The following is a 22780-nucleotide window of genomic DNA, read 5'->3' on the forward strand; positions in this document are numbered from 1 at the left end:
GATCCTCTAACATTCAAAGGGAATTCAGGTAAGCTACAGTAACCTGACTTCCTTTCACTCTTAGCCCATGAACAGTGCTTATTTCAATTTTCAAAAGGCAGGTTTCAATTTCTAAAAGATCAATTTCAATTTGTGACATTCCAAGTTCAATTTTAGAAGACTCGTTTCAATTTTTAATTCATTTCACTTTTTTTAAAAGAAATATTTCAATTTCATAAGCTCCCTGACTTTCCTTCTCTTTTTTACACAAACACCACTCTAGCTCAGTGACTTCCCTTGAGCATGTTAGAGGATCTGGCTCCTCTTATATTATGGGACGGAGGGAGTAGCTTCCAAGGAATGGCATACAAAATCTGATTGTTCACACGTCAGAGTACTCTGTTACAATTTATTGGCCCCTTGATAATGAAGGCGGTATTCGATCAACTCAAAAAAAGAAACTCACTTGGGCGGACTGTGAAAACGTCCATCTCCTATTGCTACAAAGATGATTCCTACGGTTCAAGCCTTCATAAGGATCATCGACCTAAGTCTCGACTGCTGGTGGCTGATGAAGCACAGAGTTCTCTGATGATAATGTCTCCATAATCTCATTTTAACACTTCGACAGCATCCCAAGGAACTTATGAAGTAACAATATGAAGAAACTACTTCAGAGCTTTTAAGAAAATCTCCCACTCCTTAGCATGATAACCGGTGCTTTACTTCACTTGTTTTCATTTTGTTTGGGAATTCTCTTGTAGTCGTAGCTGTTTATGTCCACCTTTTGCTGCAAAGCCTATAACAATACAGAGGGAGAGAGGGAGAGAGGGAGAGCTCATCAGTCAGACCAATCATGAAAAACAATGGCAGACCTTGTTTCTTTGGCATATGAACATAACATTACCTTGAGTTCATCCTCTAGTGAGAGCTTCTTAGGCTTATAGGCCCCTTCAACCGGTCCTGTTCGGCTCAGAGCTTTTGTTTTCTCTACGACCTCCCATTCCATATCCTCCTTTTCCTTTGTTACTTCTTTGCTGCAAAATACAAATGAGCTGCGACCGTCAAATATGTGAAACAAAAGGATGCCTGGATACAATTACAGACCGATTGGTTTCCTGTATTTTAGCCAGTGCAGAATGGTAAATGACTTACCTTCCCTGTATAAGATGAGCTAGACCAACCGCACCAAACACTGTCAACGAAATGAGTGGAAGACCATATCGAACAAATGGATGTCTGCGTCCCCATCGTTTGAACTGAGAGGCTTGTTGAGCAATCTTAGCAGCTGGTTCCCCTGGATCAACTTTCTGAGTGGTATTCATGCCAGAATTTGTCCTTTGCAAATGTAACAACTGCCACACACAAAAAGGTTGACTTAAGGTCATGAAGTCGATAACACAGGAAGAAAGATTTGTTCTCGGGTAACTAGGACATTCAAGTGTAAAATGGTTTACGACTGCTCACATTGTTTAGCATGTATGCAGCTCATCCTTTTTAATATTGAATTAAGGCTCAATTATAAAGAAGTTGTAGACTTCATTGACAGCACTAAATCACTCACCACTCAGTAAGCACCAAATTATTCACAGCACTCAAATGATCAAATTAACCTTTATGACCCAGACAGGCAGAAGATCAACAACAGCAGAGCAGACAAAGTTTTAGCAAATAATATATCATTAAACACAAATTACAATATCAATATTTTCCGTCCAATTGACAGCAATGACTCGACAGCTGAATCCACAGTATCCATGGAATACGATAATATTGGCCTCTTAGGGTTAACTATAATGACCACCATCCAGAGTATTAGCATATGATGTAGAAATTTAAATGTTTCATCAGTTCAGTCCACAGATGAAATAGGTTATAGTACATGACACTTCTTTGGGGAAAAGGTGTATTCCGGTCCTTTAAGACAAGACTTTGACCAACAATTTTGGTTTGTCATCTTCAGATCACATTCCATGTAAACACATCTATACAGCAAGCATTTTAACACATTAATGGATCTGCATACATGTTTACTCACATTCAAAAATTAGGTGGGCCAACACCAACCAGCTGCTGGTGGTTTTTGTCAAGGCGAAGATTCGACTGGGCGGCGAGCTGGAGGTCGAGGTTGGGGGGGCTCAGTGATGGCGGGTTGGACGGGGGCACCAGCGTCGATCTAGAGGCGGAGCTCTCTTTCTCTTTGGCAGGACAAATTCGGGTGACGGCATGGTGAAACAGAGGTGTCAGCAAGGAAAGGCAGGGATAACTCGGTGACGTCGGGCTGGGATAGCAACGGGGTTAGGCCGGGGGAGGGGGCGGGGGAGAGGGGGTGTTCCACCAGTCAAGCTGCTTTTAGCCGGATTTGGTGCCTTGTCCAGCTTGATCTGGTTCATTCATTGCCAATCCAACGATCGAATCGCCAACATTTATCTACACTCCAATGGCATTTTTTTAACCTTCTCGAATGGCATTTTCACCATCAGCCAGCTTTGCATGAGACCTTAAGGGCTCATCTTGAACACGAGGATTGTGCAGAGAACAGTTCAGGCCCGCAATAATCTGCGGAAAAGATATTCTCCGGCCACAGTGGCAGAGCCAAGATTTTCTAAATGGTATGCAGAGGCAAGAAAAAATATCGCGGCACAACAATATGGACATGAAAGTTTACAATAGCAACAACACAACTACAAATTGTTCTTAGTAGCAATAACTAACTCTTCATTTTTCACACCTACAGACCAACAACATAAGTCAACAAATTACTTCTTACTACCGATTGAATGCTAGTACAATGAATCAAACAAAATTAAGGATCATCCTCTATTCTCGAATGAGGAAATTTCAGAAAATGAGGAATTGGAACACTCACGCTAGGCCCAGTGGACTGGCGTTGGCCCCTGCGTGCTGCCTGTTGCGACCCGGGCCGTTGCGATGGACGGCGGTCAGCGTGCTCCGAGCGCGGTCCTGGTCGTGCCTGCCGAAGTGCCGAGCAGCCGAGGACGAGGCGAGCGCGAGGTGGTAGCGTGCGGGCGCGGGGACGCTGCTCGGTGGCAGGGCCGTCTCCAGAAATTTGGGGGCCCGGTGCGAAATGAAAAAAGAGCCCTTAAATTTAAAGAACCAATATAACTTGAGCATATAACTGAATAACTATTTGAATCCAAGTCGGGCCGCCAGCGGATACAAGGGCGGAGTGCTCCCTGCTCCAATGCCCGACTTCATGCCGATGGCGATTGGTTGCATCGGGCATTCCTTTGGCTAGCGGATCACACATCCTATGACCTATCAGAGTTCTGACTGTAAATTTCTATGGAATACATGTTCTTTTTTTTATCATATAAGCATTCTCACAAACACCTTGCAAACTAACTCAATTCCACCTTATAAACTAACAATATACACTACAAACCAAGTAATCATCATTATTCACAAACACAACCTGCATTGGAAGCATATATAATCTCACTATAAACACGAATTGCACAATGATTGAAGGAAAAAAATAAGAAGAAAGAAATAACACGAGGGAAGAAGGGTCAGTAAGGACCGGTGGAGGGAGAAGGGAGGAGGGAATCGGGTTACCTGGTCAGGCAACGGGAAGTCAGACCGTAGTTACCACTCAGGACGATTACGCAGAGGGGAAGCTGGGTTGGATCCGAGGAGTTCAAGGCGCATGGCAGGAGGGGAGCTGGAACAGGGCGGGGAAGACGGGGACAAGGCCGGTGCAGAGAAGAATGGAGGAGGCCGTCAATGGGGCGTGGCTGGCTGGGATGAGCCGCTGGAGTGGCAAGATGGAAGCCGCAACCCTAGGCGCCTTCGTTCTCTTGATTGCGGCGTGAAGGGAGATGGAGAAGAAGTTTTTTTTTGACGCTAGATGGAGAAGAAGTTAAGTACGGACACTGCCTTGCCAGAGATAAAAGGCAACTACGCTCCTGGTTTCTTTGGTTTATATCGAAGAGCTGGTTTTCACGGTTTTGTCTCCCGATCGGGGCCCCCATGATTTCGGGGGCCCTGTGCGGTCGCACCGTTCACACATGCTTGTCGACGGGTCTGTTCGGTAGCTTAGGACTGTGCCCGCGGCGCGGGGGTGGCGCGCCGACGCTTGGGACGGCGCTCTGCTCCGATCCAGATGTCCGGTAGGGTTAGCGCCAGCGCCCGGTCCGTTCTCCTATGCGTGCGCCGTATCGGGATGAACTGAGGAAGACAGGCTAGGCAGGTCGCTGGGCTCGTCTGGTATAGACATTCACGCCTATTTGACCCTTTTTTTTCTCTTATGAGCGAGCCACAACGGGCCCGAGGCAAGCCTAGTGATCTTCGGCCCAGGTGGGGAAACCAGGGCGCGCGAGAACGGTGCGTTGCGCTTTTTGCTGTGTTTTTATATACACGTAAAACCCATACTACTGAAGTTTTTCCCGACTCTAGCCGCCACCTAGGTCTCCTCCACCGTCTCGACCCCCCTTGCTTTCTCCTTTTCGGCGGTTCGTCGGTGATCAGATGAGTGGAGAATCACCCCTTCTTTTTCTTTAGTTTTATTATCAGATAGGTTTGTATTTCATCCAGGTTCTGATTTCCTGACGCTATCAGCGAGGTAGCGGTGGCAATGGCGCATTCGAATAAAGTCTACCGGGTCTTTTTCTATCTTGACGACGTCCAATCCGTTGTTGAAGAAGGATTGTGATTGTAGGTGTTGTTAGATCTAATGGTTCATAGTCACCAATGCACTGCTTGTTGGTTAGCAAACTCCCCAAAGGAGTTTAGTATTATTATTTCAAACGATTGTAAAGCCCTGGTTGATTAAATGATATGCTTTTCCCCGCAAAAAAAAAGATCTGATGGTTCGCTCTAGATCTTGACGATTGGTGTGTCAATCAAGTGAAACACTTATTAGATGTCTCTTGGTGCGGCGGCATTGACTTCTTCTTTCAAGTTGTTTAGTGGCATGGCATGATTTCTTCATTGATGTCTTTTGGTCCCTTTCTATGGTGAAGGATTGCAAACCTGTACTACATGGGATGATGCCTCAGTTAACGTTTCTTCATCGGTTATTAGATTTTGTTTCTAGCGGCGAGTGGGCAATAGTTCTCAAAGCCTAGTAGGTGTGTCTTTCACTTAATGCAGTGCTTTTTCAAGCACCGACGTGTGGTGTGTAATTGAAGGAAGAAGATGGCAGGTATTGTTTTCGAGGTAAATCTAATACTGCTCGTTCTGTGTCTTGTTACCTTTTCATTGTAATGTCTAGTGTTTTCCAGATCAATAACCTATGGGATATTTCAGAAAATGGGAAAAGGCAACACATTACAGAGGAAGCAAATGCTAGATTTCCGGAATCGGTAAGGCTGGCACAGCAAAGACTACTTCTGCATAGCTGAGAGAGCAATACAACCAACCATCCCATTACACGGCATACTAAGCAAATGCGCAGAATAGGCTATGCAAGGGCGTCGCGTCGTCACAGGCCAAATCGAACGTCAATATCGAGAGAGAACGCTAGCGGCGCACCAAGCAGGTGATTTCATGCGCAGACCTTTCAAGACTTTTCCTGTACATTATACCGAACCAGCACAATCGGTGCAGCCCCCCAACCAGACCCAGACCCAGAGCTTCGTTTTATACTCGACGCTCTACTCAGTCAGCATTTCTCCACTGGCGGCAAGGAAGGAAAAGCCTATCTTTTCTTTGAGGTTCCTACTAGTAACAGTCTTCTTGTACTCTTGTATCTATACTCATGATCCTCAGGCTGAGCATGGTCAGGCCACGCCTGATGTTTCCTGCTCCTGCCCTGCAACTTCTTCGTCATATGCAGGGCTTGTTTCTTCCACCGGTTCCGGGGCCACTTCACTGGATTCCGGTGCAGGATTCAGAGGGCCCTGCGGGGTGCCAAACAGGGTGGAGAATATCTGACGGTGGCACTCGTCGCAGAAACAGAAGTATGAGAAGTGGCCTTCGTCCAGAAGCTTGTGGACAGTGGCTCCTGGAACCATCCTCCGGGCAAACTCGGTCGCCGATGGGGGCACCACCCGGTCATCCATTCCCTGTTAAAAGATTGAATGGACTTTTAGTCCTTCAGGAAGAACTCAGCCAAATGGGGATGCAAAACATGTAGCCTGAGGAGAATGTGACTCATCAAGCACTATATCGGACAACTAGCGGTTTACTATGTCCAATGACGACACATAGTGATGATTTCTACTCCCTCCGTAAACTAATATAAGAGCGTTTAGATCACTAATTTAGTGATGTAAATGCTCTTATAATAGTTTACAGAGGAAGTATATAATAATGCACATTTATCAATTATACTGTCATTTGATTCACCTGACCTCCCTACACCGAACTCTGACATGCGTTAGTGTACATGGCAAAACTAGTGTGTTTCATTCTCTTTTCTACTAACCACAAGTCACTCTCATTCAAAGAAATCAAGCTGAAATATCCATATGGTTGGAATAAACTACAACTGTGCACGAACATGCCAACTCGATTCGAAATCAACAATTATTTGTAGCAAAGAGAGTGCAAACCTGCCAGATGTGGATTGGGCCCAGAAATCCCACCCACTCTCGTTCAGCCTGACTGAACAGAGACTTGATAAATTCAAATACTCCCTGATCCTCTTTCTTCTGCATTTGAATGTCTGACAAACTGAATCCCCAATCAGATACTTGCAGCACAGCTTCCTCTACAAATGGTTGCGCATCTCCCTGGCGCACAGACTCTGCAACATCCTTTTCCCAGAATGCGTTGAACATAGGAGCTTCCAGTAAGGTTTTGTCCTGAGTAATGCATAAAGGATTAGTATTTGGCATGAAAAAGGATGAATGCTCAAGCTTGTAAAATCAGTACTAGTTTCAGGCTTTGTCACACAAATGGCCTGGACTTAATGATTCTAAGGTGGCATAAACAGCATCAAATGAATCAGTTACTAGTACTTCCATGCAGCAAAACCATGGTGAGAATGCTGCTACCCTTTGTGGAACTGATGCTGCAATTACGGTATGACAAGGACAAAATAATGTGATTCAGAGGGCATTGCAGTGCAGGCATGACAAACCGATGCCACTAGCAGTAATTATATGTTAATTCACTCAAGAACTAAAGCTAAAAATGCTATATCTATAGGGTCTTATGTAGGTTAGATAAGGAGTGTTGAGTTGCAATTTTATTCAAATGTGATGTCATATTTTCCTATATACATAGATCACAGATTCACAGGTTTCTCTTTTCCTAACTACAACACATGGCCTACTCTTGTATCATCGTCTGAGGTACCCCACTACAATAAAATGTGATTTTCCATGTCTACAAGATACCCCACTACAAATCCTGCATCTGATTCACCTATAGATAAGGGCGGGGATAGTACAGCAAATAATGGCACATAACGGTACCAATTCCCATATTTCCCAAAAAAAAAGGATTTACACCTGAAGATTGTACGAAACCTTTTGTCTAAAAAATGATTGTACGAAACACTGATTACAGCATACCTTCTTTCCCATTGACAATGATAACCAACTCTCAGGCTGTCCTTGCTTTCCAGAAAGGAAGCTTCTGTGATAGAAGAGGCGCAATAGTGATGGAAATCTCCGAGCTAAAATGTGCATTAGTTTCCGTTTAGTTGACCACCTGTCCCAAATTTTACGTTTCTCATCCTTGGTCATTTTGGAGTCATACGGATTTGCCATAGGGGCGAACATTGCTGCACCTGGATTTACGGCAACGTGTCACCGACAAGAATTATATAGTAAGCGCAAAATATCACACATACTTAAATAAAATATGTAAGATCTGTGTTCTTGGAATATAACCCAGAAATGATTTTGACTGAACATAATTTTACAGCTTAAGATGGAATAGTGATAGACATGGAAGTAAAAATAGTCATTACTATGTATTGACAAAACTAAATTCCAAAGAAGGACCAGGCATGTGGTGCTCTAAATTAGAAGCATATCCCATTGTTTTGTTTAACGAATGAAAAAAACAAGATTTTTCTCGAAGACAGTATTAGACGATGTTTGGTCATCTGATTCGGTAACCATTACATTCTTATCAAATCAAAAGAATGGTAATTTGCTTTAGAGTGTCTGAAATACTGCTTTTTCTCAAGTCGTGCCGGTAACAAACTCGCCTGAATGTAAACTATGACAAACATTAAGTGACAAGCATAAGAAAGTATGATGTCGATACCAGACACTCAGAAGGCACAATCACAAAAAATAAAACCAACTAACGGTGATATCAGCATTATAACCTACTCCCTCCGTCCAAAAATACTTGTCATCAAAATGGACAAAAAGGGATGTATCTAGAACTAAAATACATCTAGATGACAAGTATTTCCGGACGGAGGGAGTATTTATCAAAGTAAGGGGAGGATACATATTTGGAATGGGACAGGCTTATGAATAGAACACTCCAAAAGAACATAAATAGCATCTGGTGTAGGCTACCTGCCACCCGGTCAGGAATGTAGCGCAGAGCACTCCAAGCATGCATGCCACCTCCAGAATAGCCTACAACCCAGAACTTGTCCACAATCCCAAGGGCATCGGCCAAGTGAAGCATGTCTAATGCAGAAGAATTCAAATTTCGGCCTGGATGAGGATCACTTTCACCAAAACCAGGAAGATCATAGGTCACAAGTCGTGCCCCAAATTCCTCTAGAAGTGATGAGCTGATTCCAGGGATTCCTGCGTATAAAGGAGCACAGTGCATAAAAACAGCAGCATGACGCAATACAATAGCCCAGAAGCAATGTAACAGCTGTTCTTACCTGCTAGCCTTGACGAAAGAAAAGAATGGGGAGCAACCAGTGAAAATCTTGCCCTGTCAGCTGAAATTCCTTTTTCTTCGTAAGCCAGGTGCCGTCCATCAGGAAGTTGAAATCTTTTAGCATTTGGGGGGCTTATGTAAAGTTTCTTCGGTTGCTCCACTGGGGTATCATCCCCACCCCCTACACCTAATACTGCACAGAAATAGTGTCACTAATGAAGTAATCAAATTAGGAGTAGTGCGTTTATTCTACATGCACATAAAATTTCGCTGTTGACTGAAACACTTCATACAAGAGACTTCTTCCGTCATACAAGAGACTTCTTCCGGTGACTTGTGCAATGACAAGATGATTGTGCAATGACGTATAAGCATTTGCAATGGCACTGTGGATAGATGTTCTATACTACTCCCTCCGTAAAGAAATATAAGAGCGTTTCAGTCACCATGAGGGAGTATAATTTTATGTTCCTTGCCTAACAGGATAACAAGAATGGTGATATCACCATGAATTTAGAAAATTGAATAAAATGCCTAACGTTTAGACACTGAACAACACCTGCCACTTAGCAAGCAAGAAGCTTTATGTTCGCACCGAGACATGACACTACAATAACCCATTAGAATTAGCAATAGAACCCATACAGCCGAAGTAAGCAGCAAGGCTCACACAATAGTAAAACAATTGACTGCCCGTAACATTATTCATTAGGTTGACTTGGCAAACCTAACAGAATTTTAAAAAAGACCATGGTGACTTTTATATTTATTAGGGCCCCGATAAATCCCGAACATTTGGATTTTAATCATATCACCCCAAACGTTTTTCCATGGCAACTTTGTCCAAGTTCGGTTTTTTTTTTCAGAAAATTGCCATGTTTGCCAACCTCGCGTGAACTAAAGTTGCCATGAAAAACATTCGGGTTACCATGCTTAAAATCCAAACGTTCGGGATTTATCATTTCCGTATATTTATTATTTTTAGAGAAACAACGGAAGCTCATTCACTAATCATTTAAGAGAGCATTAACAGTTGTCCGGTATAAATTGGAGAGGAAGACTGGCACAGGACCAACCCAAAAGTCCTCCTATACCCAGGACCAGACTGTTTGGCACACAAGTGTTGCAGCACCCACCCATGGTGTACTGCTTTGCTTTTTACCCCGTCAACAAATGTTTGCCCAAGCACACTAGGCAGTAGGCATGGATCCCACATTGGAACCCTTTTCTCGTCAACATTCGGAAAAACAAAAGCCGGTAGAGAACGAGTGGGACTGATTCTGTAATCCGAAGCAAACCCTCGCCAAAAAGAAGCAGCACAGGACTCTAGTTCGAACCCCCAGAGTTACTAGTCAGTTAGATCCATCCCCTCAAACCAGGAAATACTGCGCATAACGCGCACATCATGATGCGCGAGGACACAGCACGCGCTACACGCTCGGCCGGAGGTAGAGAGAGACGTGCACGCGAGGCAGAAAAGAGCGGCGGATGAGAGATCAGCGGCGGTTACCGAGGAGCGCGACGAATGCGACGGCGGCAACGACGACCCAGCACCTGACGGGGTCGCGGTCCTCGGGGAGGTACTCGTTCATGAAGCTGAGGCGCTTGCCCGCGGCCGCCGCCGGCCGCCGCAGCCGCCGCGCGAGCTCGCTGTCCTCGGCGCCGGCGAGGCTCTGCGCGGCGACGTCCCACACGCCGAGCCCCAGCTCCCGCAGCATCTCCGCCGTGGACTCGGCGAACCCCCTGGCCTGCTGCGCCCACCCCTCCTCCACCTTCCCCTCCTCCTCCTCCCCGTACCAGCCACCCCCGACCGCCGCCGCCGAATTGGGCGCCGGCGCCGCGCCCCCGGCCGCGGCAGGGAGGCGCACGCCCGTGTCGCCGACGAGCGTGGCCAGCTCCTCGTGCCACGTCATCGTCGCCGCCGCCGCCATCTCGCCGCCACGGCGCCGATCACTGCCTCCCCTCGTGTGCGTGCGTTTGGTGGGTGTAACTGCGCAGCGCAGCGAGGAGTGGCGAGTGAATGGAGAGGAGACGGGGTTGAAATTGAAATGGAGGCGAAACTGGGAACTGTGGGAGCAGCAGCGCTGGTGGGTTGGGTCCTACCGGCGTGCTTGGGTGGTTTGCCTGGCTGGTTGTTCTGGGGTTGCTTTCGCCTCCGCGGGCGTCCGCGGATCTGCGCCGTAGGGTGCGAGGATCCAACGGCGAACGATGCTAATGAGCGGTTGGATTAGCGCGGAATGGCGTATGGGCACCCCATCGTTCGCACCGTAAAATGCATGCTAACGTCCGTTTTCATTTACTTCGTATATTAGATTTGTCTTGAATCAAACTTTTAAAATTTTAACCAAATTTATGCAAAACATTATTAACATCCACAATACCAAATCAATTCATTAGAATCATCTTTCAATATATTTGCGTACCGTATATATTTGTTTTTTAACCTTCATACCATATATATATTTTTTATAATGAAATTTAGAAAAAAAAAGGAATAAATTTGATCAAATTTTATAAATTCATATTTACGTCAAAAGCTAATATGTGAAGAAACGGACGGGCACGTGATTCTGCCGAGGGTTCTTAGACCCAATAGCCAAGTTTTTCTTTCTCCTCTCGCAAGATGACTAGGGAAAGTCTTCTTCCCTTCGATCTATGTCGACGAGTATGTGGATTCGCCGGTGACAGGAGGGTATTCCTAGTGCCTCGGCTTAGATAGATAGAGTTTTAATTCTCACAAGAGCGGCGCTCGAACGGATGGTGGCGCTTCTTCTTCACGTCAGTCTTTCAGGCTCCGATCCTCCTCAAGTTCGTTCATCGGGATGGATTAGACAGAGCTCCTGTCTAGATTCCTGCCAGCTCGTCGGAGCGGCGAGGTTAGGGTTTCTCGTTGTGCGTATGCAACAGCGAGATTTGGTGTCAGATTCTTCAGATCGATTCAAGGATTCAAATGGCGATGATTGCGGCTACCCAACACTAGTCCTTTGGGGCACGTGCATGAAGGCTTTTCGACTGTCATCGTCAAGGTCAGGCCGGACAGCGACGTGTGGGCCGCTTGTTCTGGTGGCGAAAATGGTCGTCCGGTTGCCCATGGATCTTGATGTAATCTTTATTATGTTTGGGATGCTTTGTACTTCTGCTGAATCTTTATAATAGGTCTGATATTTTCGTAAAAGAAAAAACGGAGGGAGTACGATAGGTAGAGGGGATTCATTTTGTTCGGCGGTTATTATTATTTTACAAAAAAATGATTTGATCATCAAACATCATGCTGGTACAAAGAACATCAAAAGTAACCAAAAATGCATCCATGTACATAGCCCACCTAGTGATGATTATAATCATCGGAACAAGTTGAAGGTGCACCACCGTCCCTCACCCGAGTCAGGCAAACCTTGTTATAATAGACAATCGAGAAGTCGTTGGGCTAGCGCACCAGAGCAATGTCCATGATCGATGAAAGAAGCACAATTCGAAAAGATTCAACCTGTAGACACAAAAACGCAGAGGAATGAAAACCAAATCCACATAGACCTACCGAAGACAAACACGCGTCTAATCACATAAGATCCGCCAAAAAACCACCTTCACACGCCCTCCATCGACCCGAGACGTACCGCCAGGACAGGGGCTAAGCGAAAGAACTTTATTCTATCTCTAAGGAGCTGCCACCACCTCGCTTTCGTGAGCAGAATACAAACTCTAAGGCCATAGAGGATGAGGCAGATCGACAAAAGTGCCAACAGGAGGCATGGAACCCTAGACGTGGATATACACCTGGAGTCGCATGTGGGGCGAAGAAAAACTGTTCGTGACCTGACGGTCACTATTTTTATTTAGATATATGGGCCACGTGGCATTCTTTTATGTTGTACTTTTGAGACTTTAACCACGAATGATCAACAAAGATAGCTATAGTGTTAAAAAAACCAAAAATAGCTGTAAATGTAAACTCAATGCTTCCGCAAAAATAAAAGGCACTCCTTTGCATCTTTTTTGCCGGAAATTTTTTGATGCATTCATCAATTGTTTAGACAGTACAAAGAATATTAGAAGTAAAAAAAATGACATCTAGGTATATAGATCACCTAATGACGACTACAAGCACTGAAGCGAGCCGAAGGCGCGCTACCATCATGCTCCTTTCTCACCAGAGTCGGGCAAACCTTGTTGTAATAAACAGTCAAGAAGTCGTTGTGCTAAGACCCTATAGGGTCGACGCACCGGAACAACAACCACCGCTGATGAAAAGAAGCGTAGATCGAAAGGATCCAACCTATAAACACACAAACACAGACGAACGAAGATTGGATCCATGTGCCAAAGGCAAACGTCGATCGAATCCGGCGAGATCCGCTGGAGATAAATCTGCACACGCCCTTCGATGACGCTAGAAGCACCACCGGGACGGGGGCTAAGCGGAGAGAACCTTATTCATCTTCGAAGAGCCGCCACCGCCTCAACGCTTAAAGCAGAACACAAACCCTAATAAAACTATAAAAAAAATCTAAAAACAAAGACCTCCCGATAGTAAAGGCCGGGATCCACCGCGCCTTCATGACCCTAAGGCAACAGGAGACAAGGCAGACCGGCATCGACACTGGCGCCAGCGAGAGGCACAAGATACCCTAGCGGGTGGAGCACTTCTGTGCCACGCGAAGGGGGACAAGCGCCTTCGTTTTGTTTTGCCACTTCTTTGTACTAGTCAATGTGTACGTGCAATGCACGTTAATTTAAAAATATATTAAGTGCATGCGGATATTAAGTAGGATATTATTTGCGTGTTATTATGTGAACTATATTTGCCATGAAATTAACTGCACGCTAAACGTGTTGAGTGCTCGACACTGAAGCAGTCTAGGTCGTTAGATTGACATGATTTAATGGTCAAGATTAATTGAATTTGCTCCTTTGAATCTTTTTATATTAGTATAGATATGTGCTTGAAAAAAAACGCATGGCATGGCAAACCCTTATTCGAGGCGAGTTGGAAAGGTGTGCAAAGGAATACGTATGCACATTATCATTCATTGTTCTTTTGCTTTGTTCCTTTTGCATAAGAACATGGCAAACAACTTCAACAAGATTTTTTTTAGGGGAACAAGAAATTATTTTGAACAAGGGCAGCGCCGACGATGTCTTGAAAGGGCAACAAAGCTCAAATCTTATTTTGTTGGCGTCTAGGAGCATTTGCTCTGCTTGGAACCGATCGATCGTGGTCGCCTGATTTGCATCATTGGGTTCCCTTTGCGTGAAGATGCCGAACACCGTTCTTGTATCCATCCCCAAACACCCCTCCGTAAAGGAGATGTTGTTGGTTGCTCTAGGAACGCTCTGGTGGTCTGGCCGAGAAGGAAACGGCGGCACAAGCCGACGCGCAGAGCGGACGGTCGCGCCGGGTGGACTGGGCTGGGCGGAGAAGACCGGGCCCCCGCGACCGTCCGTCCATCCCTCGGACCCCACCTCCCGGGCATATCGATGGCAACACGGTCCCACAAAATAAGCCGCAACGGCACGGGCCACAGCTGGTTCCGCCGTAGTACAGAGGATCCGAGCCACCCGCGCGCGCGTACGCCGTGGCGCCCGGTGGCCGTTCCGCGGAGGGATCCCGTGCACCCGCCCGCCCGCCCGCGCATCCAGCAGCCGCGTGTTTTCCTATTCCTGGATGGCTGGATCTTAGATTGGGCGGTGGGGTCTGTGCAGGGGAGGACGGTTTACTGCGCCTTTTTCTATGTTTGTGTCTTTGAGGTTACGGTCCTATGGACCCCCCGCCGTGCTTTGCTTATTTATTTAAATTTCGGGGAAGGGGTGGCGTGTTGGCCAGTAGAGTAGGGTCGTGCCAAGTCTTGGATTAGCAACGGCTATTATTGCGTGGCCGTTAGTACTCGCCCTGCGTGGGGCGAACGTGGCTGAGGTGGCTGAGGCGATCAATCGCCCCGATGGTAATTCTCTTGATTATCTTATAAACACTGGCAGCAACTAAGAGAATTTTCTTGATTAGCACACATATCCCATATCCCATGTGCTATACCACCTACTATCAGGGAATTTTTGATACTCTACTTTAGTTGGGACCTCGGAAGAAAAAAGGTTCCAGTCTTCAAGACAAGGTATGAATAAAATGGAGAAGACTCTTTTTTATTTGTGATAAAAATGGCGAGGACTCTAATCTGGAAAAAAGAGGCGATGAATAGGAGCGGCGTTTTGGCTCCCGGGCTCAGATGATTCCTGAAGTGAACAAAAAATCCTTAAAAATAATACTAATTAAATTTTAAAAAAAATATATTTTTTGGATAAAGATGATTGAGTGCGTGGTGTCCGTGCCAAATTTCAGGGCTTTTGAATGTGAGTAACTCTCAGCAAACAAGACAAATTTAGAGTCAATGGAAAAGTTTATTGTTTGTGCATTGTTTGGACCAGTTTTTTTCTGAGAGTTACTCACATGTCCAAATGCTTTGAGATTTAGGACGCACCTCACACACTCAAAACATCTTTCATGCAAAAAAGAAAATTGATTTATTTTAAAAAATCAGTATTTCGTTGATGCTGCCACTGACAACAAGAAAGCCACGGCCGACGGACAAATATGTTGCAATCAGTGACGGTGAAATTGTGGCCGGTGACGATAAACAACTGCAACAAGTGACGAGAAAGCTGTAAGCGAAAACTGAAACTACTACAACCGGCAACCCGTTGTGGTACAAGGCAGTCGACGACAAGGACGAGTTTGTGGGCTCACATGACTGGCCCGATGACCGGCGGTGCTGACCGCCGACAGGTGGCGGGACAAGATAGGGATCGTGGGCTTCATGGGTCTCCGGCCACGGGCTAGAATGCGACTTTGCGCGAGGCGGTTTCGGCTCCCACCTCGTGCCGAGGAAGTGTGCGTGACGCATGGATGCAAGGGCGGCACAACCTAACAGTTAGATGTGAGCACATCCAACGATGCGCGAGGCAACCGGTACGTGACTCAGGCCGGTCGACCGGTGCCTAGCATCGGCTAATTTTCTCATTTATATATGGGGTGTATAAGAGTGAACATTCGAATTCCTCCACCTAAACAAGGCCGTATAGTTGATTGAAACAGAAAAGAAAAAGGCAGCTTCGTCGAGTGTTGGAGACGGCGATGACGCTGAGATGACTCACGATCGAGCTGGGCTCTTAATCCAGAGTGCGTTGTTGACGGATTAGATATCCCACCCAGTGGAGTCACCATTTTGGTTTTGGAGATAAGATGACATGTAAAGGGTAATCGCCTCCGCAAACCGACGGCACCGAACGTGCCCGTGCGTGCGTTGGATGGTTGACAAAAGCTACGGGACGCGCGCAGGCCGGCACGGCGGAACGTGGTCATGTGTTGGTTGGGCGCCTAAAGGGCAGGGCCGGGCCGGGACACCGACGATTCTTCCATGATCTTCTTGAGCTTGGAGCCTGGTGGTGGTTAGCGGTGCTTTGACAGCGACGCAGCCGCATCGGCACCGGTGGCGTCCCCCACCCGGATCAACCATGTTTCGCCCGTTCGTTCCTCTGCCGCGGATGGTCCCCAATATTCGAAAGGTGCAAACCATGAAAGTATCAACCATCGTGCGCATGTCTCGAACTGGCCATCTCCTTATATTCCTAAATTAGCTGTATTTCTTCTGAAATAAAAGTATGCACATCGGTATAATTTGTTAGCGACAGCGATTGTGGAACTACGGCGTACCGGCGGCTGGTACAAGTCGCCAACACGCAATCGTATGTCCACCGAACCCACCTCCCCGACCTTGTCACCGTCCCTAAATTGACAACTGTAGGTGAGAGGCTGCGAAGCGTTTTTCGCAGGTGAGAGGCACAGGATTGAAGCTCCCCCCTGTTGCAGTTCCCTCTCTGTTGCTCTTTGAAGTCTTCCTGCTCATCACTCTCCTTCCCCTGTGACCTTACTTTTCATGGCCTGTAATGCATAAAAATTTGGAACTGTACTTGATACCCTGAGTCTTGTCTTAGAGCATCTCCAACCGTTGACCCCCTAGATGACTCGAAAAATCGCCATTGGGGAGCGAGCCGGTGCTAAAATCGGCCTGGGGGCGATCGGGTTCTCAGCCGATGCCCCCAGGGTCGGCCCCAAGCACCTGTTTTATTTATTTTTTGACATTTATTTGACTAAAATTCGACGAAACGGGACAAATATTCGGCGAAACAACATGTTACTTCGGCGAATTGAAATAGTTTTTACATAGATAAAACACTTAAAAAAACAAAGAGACCGCGACTACAGGCCGAATAACGCGCTGAGAGAGGCGAAGTCCCCGCCATCGCCGCCGCCGCCGCCGTTGTCCTCGTCGTCCTTCTCCTCCTTCACGCGGCCGCCCCTGCTGGTGAAGGAAATATGCCCTAGAGGCAATAATAAAGTTGTTATTTATATTTCCTTTTATCATGATAAATGTTTATTATTCATGCTAGAATTGTATTAACCGGAAACTTAGTACATGTGTGAATACATAGACAAACAGAGTGTCACTAGTTTGACTCTATTTGACTAGCTCGTTGAATCAATGATGATTATGTTTCCTAACCATAGACATGAGTTGTCATTTGATTAACGGGATCACATCATTAGAGAATGATGTGATTGACTTGACCCTTCCGTTAGCTTAGCACGATGATCATTTAATTTGTTGCTATTGCTTTTTCCATAAATATACATGTTCCTATGACTATAAGATCATGCAACTCCCGAATACTGAAGGAACACTTTGTGTGCTACCAAACGTCACAACATAACTGGATGATTATAAAGGTGCTCTACAGGTGTCTTCGATGGTGTTTGTTGAGTTGGTATGGATCAAGATTAGGATTTGTCAATTCGATTGTCGGAGAGGTATCTCTGGGCCCTCTCGGTAATGTACATCAATATAAGCCTTGCAAGCAATGTAGCTAATGAGTTAGTGTTGGGATTCGTAGTAATTTCAAAAAAATTCCTACGCACACGCAAGATCATGTGATGCATAGCAACGAGAGGGGAGAGTGTTGTCTACGTACCCACGCAGACCGACTGCGGAAGCGTTGACGCAACGTAGAGGAAGTAGTCGTACGTCTTCACGATCCAACCGATCAAGCACCGAAACTACGGCACCTCCGAGTTCGAGCACACGTTCAGCTCGATGACGATCCCCGAACTCCGATCCAGCAAAGTATCGGGGAAGAGTTCCGTCAGCACGACGGCGTGGTGACGATCTTGATGCACTACAGCAGCAGGGCTTCGCCTAAACTCCGCTACAGTATTATCGAGGAATATGGTGGCTGAGGGCACCGCACACGGCTAAGGAATAGATCACGCGGATCAACTTGTGTGTTCTAGGGTGCCTCTACCTCAGTATATAAAGGACCAAAGGGGGGGAGGCTGGCCGGCCACAAGGGGTGCGCCAGGAGAGTCCTACTCCCTCTGGGAGTAGGATTCCCCCCCCCCCAATCCTAGTTGGAATAGGATTCGCGGAGGGGGAAAAGAGAAGGAGGGGGCCGGCCACCTCTCCTAGTCCTAATAGGACTAGGGGAAGGGGGAGGCGCGCTGCCCATGTAGGGCTGCCTCTTCTCTTTTCCACTAAGGCCCATCATGGCCCATTTAGCTCCCGGGGGGTTCCGGTAACCTTCCCGGTACTCCGGTAAAATCCCGATTTCACCCGGAACACTTCCGATATCCAAACATAGGCTTCCAATATATCAATCTTTATGTCTCGACCATTTCGAGACTCCTCGTCATGTCCGTGATCACATCCGGGACTCCGAACAACCTTCGGTACATCAAAATGCATAAACTCATAACTGTCATCGTAACCTTAAGCGTGCGGACCCTACGGGTTCGAGAACAATGTAGACATGACCGAGATACGTCTCCGGTCAATAACCAATAGCGGGACCTGGATGCCCATATTGGCTCCTACATATTCTACGAAGATCTTTATCGGTCAGACCGCATAACAACATACGTTGTTCCCTTTGTCATCGGTATGTTACTTGCCCGAGATTCGATCGTCGGTATTCCTATACCTAGTTCAATCTCGTTACCGGCAAGTCTCTTTACTCGTTCTGTAATACATCATCCCGCAACTAACTCATTTAGTTGCAATGCTTGCAAGGCTTAAGTGATGTGCATTACCGAGAGGGCCCAGAGATACCTCTCCGACAATCGGAGTGACAAAACCTAATCTCGAAATACGCCAACCCAACATGTACCTTTGGAGACACCTGTAGTACTCCTTTATAATCACCCAGTTACGTTGTGACGTTTGGTAGTACCCAAAGTGTTCCTCCGGTAAACGGGAGTTGCATAATCTCATAGTTATAGGAACATGTATAAGTCATGAAGAAAGCAATAGCAACATACTAAACGATCGGGTGCTAAGCTAATGGAATGGGTCATGTCAATCAGATCATTCTCTTAATGATGTGATCCCGTTAATCAAATAACAACTCTTTGTTCATGGTTAGGAAACATAACCATCTTTGATTAACGAGCTAGTCAAGTAGAGGCATACTAGTGAAACTTTGTTTGTCTATGTATTCACACATGTATTGTGTTTCCGGTTAATACAATTCTAGCATGAATAATAAACATTTATCATGATTATAAGGAAATAAATAATAACTTTATTATTGCCTCTAGGGCATATTTCCTTCAGTCTCCCACTTGCACTAGAGTCAATAATCTAGATTACACAGTAATGATTCTAACACCCATGGAGCCTTGGTGCTGATCATGTTTTGCTCGTGGAAGAGGCTTAGTCAACGGGTCTGCAACATTCAGATCCGTATGTATCTTGCAAATCTCTATGTCTCCCACATGGACTAGATCCCGATGGAATTGAAGCGTCTCTTGATGTGTTTGGTTCTCTTGTGAAATCTAGATTCCTTTGCCAAGGCAATTGCACCAGTATTGTCACAAAAGATTTTCATTGGACCCGATGCACTAGGTATGACACCTAGATTGGATATGAACTCCTTCATCCAGACTCCTTCGTTCGCTGCTTCCGAAGCAGCTATGTACTCCGCTTCACATGTAGATCCCGCAACGACGCTTTGTTTAGAACTGCACCAACTGATAGCTCCCCCGTTTAATGTAAACACGTATCCGGTTTGCGATTTAGAATCGTCTGGATCAGTGTCAAAGCTTGCATCAACGTAACCTTTTACGGTGAGCTCTTTGTCACCTCCATATACGAGAAACATATCCTTAGTCCTTTTCAGGTATTTCTGGATGTTCTTGACCGCTGTCCAGTGATCCACTCCTGGATTACTTTGGTACCTCCCTGCTAGACTTATAGCAAGGCACACATCAGGTCTGGTACACAGCATTGCATACATGATAGATCCTATCGCTGATGCATAGGGAATATCTTTCATATTCTCTCTATCTTCTGCAGTGGTCGGGCATTGAGTCTTACTCAATTTCACACCTTGTAACACGGGCAAGAATCCTTTCTTTGCTTGATCCATTTTGAACTTCTTCAAAATTTTGTCAAGGTATGTTGTTTGTGAAAGTCCAATTAAGCGTCTTGATCTATCTCTATAGATCTTAATGCCTAATATGTAAGCAGCTTCACCGAGGTCTTTCATTGAAAAACTCTTATTCAAGTATCCCTTTATGCTATCTAGAAATTCTATATTATTTCCAATCAATAATATGTCATCCACATATAATATCAGAAATGCTACAGAGCTCCCACTCACTTTCTTGTAAATACAGGCTTCTCCAAAAGTCTGTATAAAACCAAATGCTTTGATCACACTATCAAAACGTTTATTCCAACTCCGAGAGGCTTGCACCAGTCCATAAATGGATCGCTGGAGCTTGCACACTTTGTTAGCTCTCTTTGGATCGACAAAACCTTCTGGTTGCATCATATACAACTCTTCTTCCAGAAATCCATTCAGGAATGCAGTTTTGACATCCATCTGCCAAATTTCATAATCATAAAATGCGGCAATTGCTAACATGATTCGGACAGACTTAAGCATCGCTACGGATGAGAAGGTCTCATCGTACTCAATCCCTTGAACTTGCCGAAAACCTTTTGCGACAAGTCGAGCTTTGTAGACAGCAATATTACCGTCAGCGTCAGTCTTCTTCTTGAAGATCCATTTATTCTCAATTGCTTGCCGATCATCGGGTAAGTCAACCAAAGTCCATACTTTGTTCTCATACATGGATCCCATCTCAGATTTCATGGCTTCAAGCCACTTTGCGGAATCTGGGCTCACCATTGCTTCTTCATAGTTCGTAGGTTCATCATGATCAAGCATCATGACTTCCAGAACGGGATTACCGTACCACTCTGGCGCGGATCTTACTCTGGTTGATCTACGAGGTTCAGTAGTATCTTGTTCTGAAGTTTCATGATCATTATCATTATCTTCCTCACTAACTGGTGTAGGTGTCACAGGAACAGTTTTCTGTGATGTACTACTTTCCAATAAGGGAGCAGGTACAGTTACCTCGTCAAGTTCTACTTTCCTCCCACTCACTTCTTTCGAGAGAAACTCCTTCTCTAGAAAGTTTCCGAATTTAGCAACAAAAGTCTTGCCTTTGGATTTGTGATAGAAGGTGTATCCAATAGTTTCCTTTGGATATCCTATGAAGACACATTTCTCCGATTTAGGTTCGAGCTTATCAGGTTGAAGCTTTTTCACATAAGCATCGCAGCCCCAAACTTTTAGAAACGACAACTTTGGTTTCTTGCGAAACCACAGTTCATAAGGTGTCGTCTCAACGGATTTTGATGGTGCCCTATTTAACGTGAATGCGGCCGTCTCTAGAGCGTATCCCCAAAACGATAGCGGTAAATCAGTAAGAGACATCATAGATCGCACCATATCCAGTAAAGTACGATTACGACGTTCGGACACACCATTACGCTGAGGTGTTCCGGGTGGCGTGAGTTGCGAAACTATTCCACAATTTTTCAAATGTACACCAAACTCGTAACTCAAATATTCTCCTCCACGATCAGATCGTAGAAAGTTTATTTTCTTGTTACGATGATTTTCAACTTCACTCTGAAATTCCTTGAACTTTTCAAATGTTTCAGACTTATGTTTCATTAAGTAGATATACCCATATCTGCTTAAATCATCTGTGAAGGTGAGAAAATAACGATATCCGCCACGAGCCTCAATATTCATTGGACCACATACATCTGTATGTATGATTACCAACAAATCTGTTGCTCTCTCCATAGTACCGGAGAACGGTGTTTTGGTCATCTTGCCCATGAGGCACGGTTCGCAAGTACCAAGTGATTCGTAATCAAGTGGTTCCAAAAGTCCATCAGTATGGAGTTTCTTCATGCGCTTTACACCGATATGACCTAAACGGCAGTGCCACAAATAAGTTGCACCATCATTATCAACTCTGCATCTTTTGGCTTCAACATTATGAATATGTGTATTACTACTATCGAGATTCAATAAGAATATACCACTCTTGAAGGGTGCATGACCATAAAAGATATTACTCATATAAATAGAACAACCATTATTCTCTGATTTAAATGAATAACCGTCTCGCATTAAACAAGATCCAGATATAATGTTCATGCTCAACGCTGGCACCAAATAACAATTATTTAGGTCTAATACTAATCCCGAAGGTAGATGTAGAGGTAGCGTGCCGACCGCGATCACATCGACTTTGGAACCGTTTCCCACGCGCATCGTCACCTCGTCCTTAACCAATCTTCGCTTAATCCGTAGTCCCTGTTTCGAGTTGCAAATATTAGCAACAGAACCAGTATCAAATACCCAGGTGCTACTGCGAGCATTAGTAAGGTACACATCAATAACATGTATATCACATATACCTTTGTTCACCTTGCCATCCTTCTTATCCACCAAATACTTGGGGCAGTTCCGCTTCCAGTGACCAGTCTGCTTGCAATAGAAGCACTCAGTTTCAGGCTTAGGTCCAGGTTTGGGTTTCTTCTCTTGATTAGCAACTTGCTTGCCGTTCTTTTTGAAGTTCCCTTTCTTCTTCCCTTTGCCCTTTTTCTTGAAA

The 22780-nt window shown here is 45.4% G+C and overlaps 2 protein-coding genes across 3 annotated transcripts; both read right to left on the reverse strand.

The window, feature by feature from the left end:
• Positions 1-271: 271 nt before the first annotated feature.
• Positions 272-3907, reverse strand: LOC125552006 (cytochrome C oxidase assembly protein). 2 transcript variants are annotated; one of them, XM_048715448.2, is made up of 4 exons: positions 3559-3907; positions 1135-1334; positions 887-1016; positions 272-778 (listed from the first exon to the last, which is right to left on the reverse strand). In XM_048715448.2, the coding sequence occupies exons 2-4, from the start codon at positions 1302-1304 to the stop codon at positions 707-709; spliced, it is 372 nt and encodes a 123-aa protein (XP_048571405.1). In that variant the 5' UTR covers positions 1305-1334; positions 3559-3907; the 3' UTR covers positions 272-706. The 2 variants fall into 2 exon arrangements, with proteins under 2 accessions (XP_048571405.1, XP_087374695.1); XM_087518569.1 differs by having other exon boundaries at positions 2849-3906.
• Positions 3908-5300: 1393 nt separating this feature from the next.
• LOC125552002 (uncharacterized) lies at positions 5301-10831 on the reverse strand. The gene is made up of 6 exons (XM_048715437.2): positions 10262-10831; positions 8753-8944; positions 8430-8669; positions 7464-7681; positions 6498-6749; positions 5301-6008 (listed from the first exon to the last, which is right to left on the reverse strand). Exons 1-6 carry the CDS (start codon positions 10680-10682, stop codon positions 5724-5726), a joined length of 1608 nt encoding a protein of 535 aa, XP_048571394.1. The 5' UTR covers positions 10683-10831; the 3' UTR covers positions 5301-5723.
• Between the last annotated feature and the right edge of the window lie 11949 nt (positions 10832-22780).

Source organism: Triticum urartu, chromosome 4A (assembly GCF_056163025.1).
Source record: "Triticum urartu cultivar PI428250 chromosome 4A, HENAU_Tu73, whole genome shotgun sequence".
NCBI lineage: Eukaryota > Viridiplantae > Streptophyta > Magnoliopsida > Poales > Poaceae > Triticum > Triticum urartu.

Coding starts and splice junctions, on each gene's coding strand:
- LOC125552002 (XM_048715437.2), bottom strand. CDS start 10,682: ATGGCGGCGGCGGCGACGATGACGTGGCACGAGGAGCTGGCCACGCTC. Junction 8,945..10,261: donor CGCATTCGTCGCGCTCCTCG/GTAACCGCCGCT, acceptor ATTTCTGTGCAG/TATTAGGTGTAGGGGGTGGG. Junction 6,750..7,463: donor CATTGTCAATGGGAAAGAAG/GTATGCTGTAAT, acceptor TGCATTACTCAG/GACAAAACCTTACTGGAAGC.
- LOC125552006 (XM_048715448.2), bottom strand. CDS start 1,304: ATGAATACCACTCAGAAAGTTGATCCAGGGGAACCAGCTGCTAAGATT. Junction 1,017..1,134: donor GCTCATCTTATACAGGGAAG/GTAAGTCATTTA, acceptor TGTATTTTGCAG/CAAAGAAGTAACAAAGGAAA. Junction 779..886: donor CACTAGAGGATGAACTCAAG/GTAATGTTATGT, acceptor GTATTGTTATAG/GCTTTGCAGCAAAAGGTGGA.